This window comes from Salvia splendens, chromosome 20 (assembly GCF_004379255.2).
Source record: "Salvia splendens isolate huo1 chromosome 20, SspV2, whole genome shotgun sequence".
Classification (NCBI taxonomy): domain Eukaryota; kingdom Viridiplantae; phylum Streptophyta; class Magnoliopsida; order Lamiales; family Lamiaceae; genus Salvia; species Salvia splendens.
Genome location: NC_056051.1, coordinates 5296206 through 5305654, shown reverse-complemented (window position 1 = coordinate 5305654; position 9449 = coordinate 5296206). Strand labels below are relative to the sequence as shown.

At 43.0% G+C, this 9449-nt stretch overlaps 1 protein-coding gene across 1 annotated transcript; it reads right to left on the bottom strand.

Moving 5' to 3' along the window:
- Positions 1–6915: 6915 nt before the first annotated feature.
- LOC121781335 lies at positions 6916–9438 on the bottom strand. The gene has a single exon (XM_042179082.1). It carries the CDS (start codon positions 9436–9438, stop codon positions 6916–6918), a length of 2523 nt encoding a protein of 840 aa, XP_042035016.1.
- Between the last annotated feature and the right edge of the window lie 11 nt (positions 9439–9449).

Here is a 9449-nt window from a genome sequence, read left to right as displayed (position 1 = left end):
TTCGTTTTTTTGTTTTTATGTCTACCAACTTGGTGGGACTTTGCCTTATTTTTATAGCTGATTATGTTATGTTGTTGTGCCCAACAGATTTGACTTAAGGATCACTTCTACCTACAAATTTGTTACTGCTATAGATAAGATAGGGTAGGTTGATTAGTGGCCACGGAGCTAATTAGTTTTGCTCAAATTTTCTACAAATATATTAGTACCTATATTAATGCATGTATTTGATCATCATAACTAATTGTGGAGTAAATAGGGAACAAACAATTCTTATTTTTACTAATTATGGTATTCTAATTTCAAATGCTACCTCGTGCCCAACAAATTTGACTTAAAGATCACCTTTAGCTACAAATTTGTTAATGCTAAGTCACTTGTAGCTATAAATTTTGTTAGTGCTATAGATAGGGTAGGTTGCTAATTTGTTTTGCTCAAATTTTCTACAAATATGTTAGTACCTATATTAATGCATGTATTTGATCATCATAACTAATTGTGGAGTAAATTGGGAACAAACAATTCTTATTTTACCAAATATGGTATTCTAATTTCAAATGCTACCACGTGCCCAAAAAATTTGACTTAAGGATCACCTTTAGCTACAAATTTGTTAGTGCTAAGTCACTTCTAGCTATAAATTTTGTTAGGGCTATAGATAGGGTAGGTTGATTAGTGTCCATGGAGCTAATTTGTAGCTTAAATTTTCTACAAGTATATTAATGCCTAATTAATATTGTGTTACACATCAGCAAAAGAACTAAAACCACCACGGTAGTCGGAATTCACTCCAAAACTAAGTGCGCAGCAACTGAAATGTGTTTCTGAAGTGTTGAGCTAAGAGCACGCGCAGCGGTGGACGGACGGCGTCCGTCTGTCCGTGCCGCTGGCACGGACAAGCTCCAGCGAGCAGACGACGTGGCGGCATGTGATTGGCTTTTTTTTAAAAAAATCGGCTTTTAATTTTAAAAAATGATAAAAAAATTTCCAAATCCCAAAAATATGACCGTTTTTTTTGCTCGTTTTTTGAATTTTTTTTATTTTTTCCCACTAAAATCATCTATAAATACACACATTCATCATCCATTTATCACTTCAAATCATCTCTCATTCATCTCTCATTCATAATTCTCAAACAAACTATCTACACCTCCATCTCTCACTCAAAACCTCAAATGGATTTCACTCATCTTATGGCAGAAGCGGAACGCCAAAAACAAGAATACTACGAACAACATCGTGTCGCTTACGACGCATATGTAGCGGCGAATACCCCCGCTCCTCCTCCTCAACGAACTAGATCAATTCGCCGCTACATCCATCGTGACGGGAGGGAGCCCACGAAAGGCTCGTTGCCGACTATTTTATCGATCAGCCGCGGTTTCCGACAGATTACTTCAGGCGCCGTTTTCGCATGTCAAAGCACTTGTTTATGCGAATTGTCAACACATTGTCCGCATGTGTTGAATTCTTCCAAACAGGTCCAGATGCAACCGGCCGACAAAGTATCACGCCGTTGCAGAAATGTAAGTGTACCATCCGACAACTCGCTATTGGGCAAACGACCGACCTCTTCGATGAGTATTTGCATATCGGTTAGTCCACTGGAATCCTTTGTCTAAAAAATTTTTGCGATGGCGTTCGTTCAGCCTTCAGTGATGAATTTCTTCTGGTACCCACCACCGATGATTGCCAAAGGTTGCTTCGTCTTCACGAATCAGTCCATGGCTTTTCCGGAATGCTTAGCAGCATTGACTGCATGCATTGGAGGTGGAAGAATTGCCCGACTGCTTAGAGGGGGCAATACTCCTTGTCTTCTCTGCCTCTCCTCCTTGTCTTCTCAAACGCCCGGTCTGGCGTTTTCATGAAGTGAATACGCCCGCCCAGAAGAACTCTCTGGGACTACTATCGTGCTCATTATGTAATCATCACTTTCGTCACTTTCTGATACGAGAATATCTCTACGAATATCCCATATATCTATTATTTAGTTTAGTATTGATTTAGCATATCTTTCCATATATTCTTAGTTTCTTTATTTCTTATTCCCTAAGTCAGAGTATTCTTATAAATAGGAGATATTATATTCTTCTATTTCAATCAAGAAATATGAAATTATCCTTTTAGCTTTTATCGTCTTTTATCTTTTTGCAATCCTAAATCTTGGTTTGATCGACCGTCAAAGCTCCGGCGACTGCCTTTTATCGTGTTAAGGGAACTTCATCCTAAATCTTGGTGCTTTCATTGTATCCACCCTTTGGTCAGTTGACCTTGACCAGCCCAGGCTCATATACCCAGCCACACAATTTTCACGACGCCTACCACGCACCCCAACGCGAGTTACAGCAGCCGCACAACTACCAGACTGGGCCAGCCCCATATGCACAGCCGGCCTACCAGGCCCGACAGCCCACCTGCTGTGACCTGCCATGGCTACGCGATCAGTCGCCGCTCCCGTTCGTAGATGGACCAGTTCCTCAACAAAATCCTAACGCCGGGTATCTGGGGTTACACCACCAGCCTCATAATGTCCGCGCCGAGCAGCCCCATCAACCCTCATGTTGGGACCCACCCAGCTACCGCTGCCCACAGACCTACCACACCGGTTATCAACAATGGCAGCCGATTCACCACCCGCCTGGAGTGCTGCATATGCAGCCTATGTACCAGCCATCGCAGTTCAACCGATCACTGAGTCCCGGCACAGCATTGCTGCCTGCTGTTGCCCAGCCACGATCTGGCTCCACGCTCCTGCCTCAACAGTCCCGGGAGTTTATTGATTCGGGGCAGCCGCGTGGTCTCAACAATATTACCAACCTCATGGTTTGATCGCCCTCCCCTGTCCAACTAGCCGTCGTAAACTATTACAACGAGAAGTTACGTGTGTATAGATTGGACCAAGCCGCCCTGCTCGCCCGTGTGACCGCTCGGTTTGAAGAGAACATTGATGATGAAAAGATAGCTGCGGAGAATATTGATAATACTCCCGCAATGGTATTGAGTGAGGATATTCCTGAGGAGATTAAAGATGTTTCCAACAATGCTACTGATACGAACCTATATTATTATTATTTAGTTTAGATATTATTATTATTTAGTTTAGATATTATAGAGATTTAGCATATCTCTTTCTCTATCTTTGTTTTCTTGTTCATTAAGTCAGTAGCATTATAAATAGGATAGACTGTTATCGTTTTATTCATTCAACCAATTAATGAAATCAGTATTTCACCCCACTTGGCTTGAATCACCAAATTCTATTTCTCTATTGCTGCCGACGAGAACCTCTCTCGCGCTCAGCCCCTTTTTTGCCGTCCAAGTCACGACCCAAACCTCTTGGGCGCTCGACGACTACGGTCTCGTTACTTGATCGTGTGGAATTCGGACGTTAAGGATTTAGGTCCTTAACAACTGGTGCTTTCATCGTGATCTCACCCTCCCATCATCTCGAACCGAAGCTACACCGCTGCTCGACGGAAAATATTCCGCGCGCAGCAACTGCTTTGGTTGCCGAGTCCCGCCTGTCCGCCGAGCTCTAGCCGCCGGACAACTCTCCTTCTGCAACGCCCGACGGGAAGGATTCCCGCATGCCGCGTCGAAGTCAGACGATCATCATCCAGCACAGTCACGCTTCAGTCCGTCGACATGTCATACGACTACGTCGGTTATCGTTGTCGTCAATACGACGTCCCTCAGACCACACAGCCATTTCGTCCCTACCAGCCGGCCCAACCTCACCGTGTAACATGTTGGGACCCTACGAGCAGCCGGGTGGAAGTACTCCGTTCACCGTCGTGGCCTGATCCAGAATCACCCTACGTCTCACACTACTTGGATCCACCTGATCGTCGCCCACGACCGAGATACCAACTTGACTCAACTTTATTTTACCCAAATAATACCTGCAAGTGTACGGGGTTATCGTAGCAAATAGCAAGCAAGAGTATATCGTATCCCACAGAGACAATTATGTGTGAGGCTAAGTACCACGAACAAATTTCAACTACTATCCAGACAATCAGGAAATTTGGCTTTGAAACTAACAACTACTAAAAACATGTAAATGCAGAAATTAAATTAGAACAATTAAACAAGAGAGCGATGAAGCTGTGTAAGATGATGGAGAAATATGCAGAATTCAAGGATCCGATGCACAATTCATAGCTTAACCCAATTGAAACCGATTTACCATTTAAAGTCTCTAGAATTGTTGAATCAATCACAATTATAGATTAAACCCCCTCCCGAGGTGAGAAATCTGTAGATTAGGTGTAACAAGTGAAGTCCCCTTCTAAATCTTAGACCTAACTCCCAAAAGTTTGATTAGATTAAAGATCCCACTCATAATCTCAACTCTCCCGAGTTTTATTGAATTAAGGTGTGAATTATTCTTCTTTCAAGATTAATTATTTCATCTCCCGATTACTCTAAGAAATCCTACACTCCCAATTGGTGATCAAGCAATTGATAGAAAAAGGCACAAGAATAATTCAAACAATTACAAGAGCAAGATAAAATGAAATCAATTGGATTAAAACTATAAATTAATGCATCTTCACCAAGAATCCCACATAAAACGGTTTAGTTACTCATGTTCATGGCGGAAATCAGACAAAAACTAAGAAAAACAAGAGAAACCATGATACGAATTACAATTGGCGGAGGAATCGAAGCTTGAATCTTCAATCTTCTTCCAAGAGTGCTTCCTAGAGAGAGAGAATGTGTTTTGTGGCTCGTAGAGAATGATCTCTCGTTGCCCTAGCTTTTCTCTTTTTATTTTCCTTCAGAAAAATCGCGTCTGGGCTAAAAATCGTCAGTCAGACGGACCCGGCCGGGTGGAATTATTGCACATAAAATCCACCCGGTCGGGTAGAAGCCTCTGGACTCTTTATGAACAAAACTGGCCACCCGGCCGGGTGGAATTATTGCACATAAAATTCACCCGGCCGGGTATCTCCCGGCAGTCCGCGCGGCTTTCGTAGATCGGCCATATCTCTCTCATCCGAACTCCGATTGGCGCGTGTGAGGTACCCACGCGAAGCTCTTTCGATGATGAAGACAATGGTACTCTCAAAATGGGATTTGGACCCCATCTTGATAGGCAGATTAACGTTTGAAGCAGACCCCAGTTACAGCTTGGCTCATTTTGACCCTTTTTTACCTATTTTAACTTCAAACACTAGATAAACTCATCAAAGCACCTTTATAATGAAATATGGACATAAACTCGAAGATAATGCAATGAAAGCGCACAAAAGATCATGTTTAGTGTCCAATAAAACAGTTAAAATCCGAGTTTATCAACTCCCCCAAACTTAATCACTTGTTTGTCCTCAAACAAGAGACAGAACACAACTAAATATAAACTCGTACACATAAGTTGGATCTCATCATTGCCTCAGTTAATAAACAATAGCATGCATCAATAACTTCACACACATGTAAACCAACTGATCATTGCTTCAAGTTACTAACACGTATGCAACCTTGTCAATTTGCCCTCACAAGATAGATATGTAGTGTAATTCTCCCACTCTCAAAGTGTATAGGTAAAATACAAGCTCTCAAATCAATCAATCATGCATAGTTTACCATAGGCTTGCTCGAAATCTAACCTTTCCTCCACTATTTTGTGACTATAAATCAAGGATCTGAAAGGTCTTATTTGTAGGTTGTAATGTAGGCTTTTTGGTTAGGTGAGGAAAATTTGGCCAAAGTGACTTATAATCCCTTTCGAAACTATAATAACTTCGTTCTTTAAACAACTCAACTCCTCAGTAGTATTTATAGACTCTTCTCATCTACCAATTCTCCCCCAAACTTGGTTTCTTACGCACTTCTAGACTTCGTCTAGCTTATACCCCCTCTAGGCTTCGCCTAGCTTATACCACCAAATTATTCTTTTTTTTCAACTCTTTTTTTTTCACAACTAAAAGCATACATCCACTTTCCCAAAGATATTCACGTCAATACTTCATCTTTAAATTCTTCTTATCATCCAAAAGTGTTCTTTTCCCCCAAACTTATTTTCAAGCATATATACAACCCCAAGTTATCAAATAATAGGCTATTAGGCTCAAACTTGGCTAACAAAGGATTATCAAAATCTTGTATTTTAAGGTGAAGGTCTTAATAGGCTAGAATGGATGGCCTAACGTCACTTCCTATCTCTATATTCACTATATAGACTCAAGGAAGATCGCGAGCAAGTTCTAGAAACATATAACACAATTGATGATAAATCACACATTTAAAATTGTAGGCTCAAATCTCACAAGGTTATGGCAAAGGACAAGGCAACGAGCAATCCACTTTAGACAAATCACAATAAGGACATACAAGCATGCTTGGTAATATCAACAAGTTTTCACAAACATTTTAGCACATAGCATCATTAGCAACTCATCCAACAAACATGCTTGAATTCAATTCAAATTGCTCCGACCCCCCTTCAATTTCATCCAAGGAGTTTATTAATCCTAAAACTAAGCAAAAATTTTAAAACTACCCAAAAATAACATGAAAACAATAAACATGCTCAAAGGTTCACTATCCACCATATCACCCCCCAAACTTATTCAAAGCTACGCAAAGAAATAAGTTTGAAACGTTGGTGGAGAGGTGATGCCTACTGAGCAAACACACTAAAAGAAATACATAAAACCATAAAAGATACCTTCCATGGGTTGCCTCCCATGCAGCGCACCTTTTTATCGTCGTGTGCCCGACGTCTTTAAATATCAACCGAGATCCCCTTTCATCCCAGAGTTGCCTCCAGGTGATCGCTTGGCTCCTCCTCCATGAGGAAATAGATCGTTCCAAGTCTTGGTGAGCCACCACTTTTCAGGCTCTCTCGGGATAGGCTCCTTCAGTGTTGGAGCAGTTATCTTTCTTCCATTGACAGCAGTTGGTATTTTACCCCCCCATCCTAGGGGGTTCAGTAGTGATCACCGCGTGCACCGGTGAAGGGCGACTATGGTCTGCATCGATCCATGCTATTGGCTTCGAGTCAGTGGAAGCCATCATCTCCATGTGAAGCTCATAAAAGTCCTTCTGCTTCACTTTTCTGACTGCACTCGATCCTCCTTCTTCAGTAGTCACTTGGTGCTTCAGACGCACCACCTTGAACTCCTCAATTCGTCCATCCATGCTTCTCGGTTTGTGGGAAAACGTTTGACTTTCTTCTCCCATGTAGATTGTTAACTCTCCATTTTTCACGTTTATATTTGCCTCAGCAGTAGCAAGGAAGGGACGTCCTAGCAGTAGGGGGACTCCTTTGTCTTCTTCCATGTCCAAGACCATAAAGTCGACGGGAAAAATAAATTCCCCGACCTTAATCAGTAGGTCTTCCACGATGCCCTCTGGATACGCGACAGATCTGTCCGCCATCTGTAGTGTGGCTGAGGTGGGCTTCAAAGTACCGATGTTCAGTTGCTTGAACACTGATAGTGGCATTAGATTAATGCTCGCGCCTAGATCGCAGAGAGCATTCTCCACCTTATAGCCCCCAATGAGGCAGTCGACAGTGAAACTTCCAGGGTCCTTCAGCTTGGCAGGCAGTTTCCTTTGCAGCAGAGCACTGCAATTTTCAGTTAGATTAATAGTATCAACCTGCCCCCAACTGGTCTTCTGGGCTATCACCTCCTTCAGAAACTTAGCATACTTAGGCATCTGCTGCAGTGCCTCGATCAAAGGAATGTTCACATGCACCTTTCTGAAGATGTCCAGAAATCGAGTGAACTGCTCATCTTTCTTCTTCTTCTGATTCAGTACCTGCGGGAATGGCACCTTTACTCCAGAAGTGGTGCCAATATACTCCTTTTCAGCCTCATTTTCCTTCTCTGCCACGGCAGCCTTAGGCTCAAGAATAGCGTCCTTCGTGGTCTCAGACAGAGATGGACCTTCATACGTCTTGCCATTCCTCAGATGGATGGCCATACATCCTTTGGGATTTATGATGGTGTTCGAAGGGAATTTTCCCGGTTGAGTAATAGTACTCACAGTCTGGGAAATCTGGCTGATCTGTGTGTCGATGTTCTTCAGATGAGTGGCCATACTTTGCACATCTGTCTCAACGTTCTCCATCCTTTGATTGTTATGCTCCATGAGCTTGTTGGTCTGTAGCATGAAAGACTTGAGTATGTCTTCTGTGGTCATCTTCTTTGGATCATTAATCACTCCATCAGTGACTGTGAACCCTGGGGGTGGCTGCAGAGCATTATTGGGGTTCCCATACGAGAGATTGGGATGCCCCTTGTTCCCGTACTGATTATATCCTCCGCCATGAAAGTTGGGGCGTGAATTATTATAGTACCCGTTGTTGCCCCCTTGATTCACATAGTTCACGTCCTCCATACTTCCTTGGGGATCTTGAGACGGTTTCCCCATTATCATGCAATCAAATTTCATGGTCAAAGCATCCAATTTGTGGGACAGGGCACTCATAGGATCATGATTTGTAGTAGAAGCCACCCTATGCACCTTACTCCTTTCGTTGCTCCATCCTTCGTCATTAGATGCGAGCTCCTCAATCACTTCCATGGCTTCATTCACTCCTTTCTTGAGAAAATTACCGCCTGAGCTCAAGTTCAACTCCCGTTGTGCTTCAGGCACGCATCCCTTGAAAAATGTAATGACTTGAACTGTTGGGGTTAACCCATGGTTGGGACACCGTTTCATCAAAGCTTTAAACCTCCCCCATGCGTCTCTTATGTTCTCTGCAGGAGTCATCTGAAAGGCAATGATCTCGTGTTGCCTCTTTATAGCTTCACTAGGGGGATAGAATTTCTCCAAGAATTTTTCCACCATAACATCCCATGTTCTAATTGATCCTGGCTCTAAACTCTCCAACCAATCCTTTGCTGAATCCTCTAAAGAGAAAGGAAACAGCCTTAGTCGAACCTGCTCATCTGTCACTCCATTCATCTTTGTTGTGTTGCAAATCTGAATGAACTTGGTGATATGCTTGTTAGGGTCATCTGTGGATTTGCCCCTAAAAGCAATGTTCTCCGCCATCTGAATCAGTCCTCTTTTCAGCTCAAAAGTATTGGCCGCGATGTTGCTATGGACGGTTGGATTTGCCTGGCCTTGATATACATATTGATTCTGCACAGGCACAGGTGGTCCACGATTGACCTGTTGACGCAACTCCTCCAGCTGTCGTAGAAGCTCAGCATAATTGGGAGGAGGAGGTGGTGGAACGTTGTTACCCCCTTCGTACTCCATCAGACTAGGAGAGACGGGGTCAAACAGAATATGGCCCTGAACTGGTGATCGGAAGGGTGAAAGGTCCCTTTGAACTGAAGATGCTCCTATGTGGTTAGGCGAAGAAGCTTGAATTTTCTGTGTGAGTCTCCTATAGGCGTTCCTCTTCCGGTTTGTTGCTTCGATCTCCGGATCAAAAGGTTCTAGAGGCAAGCCTTTAGAACGTGTGTGCATACACCTGAACA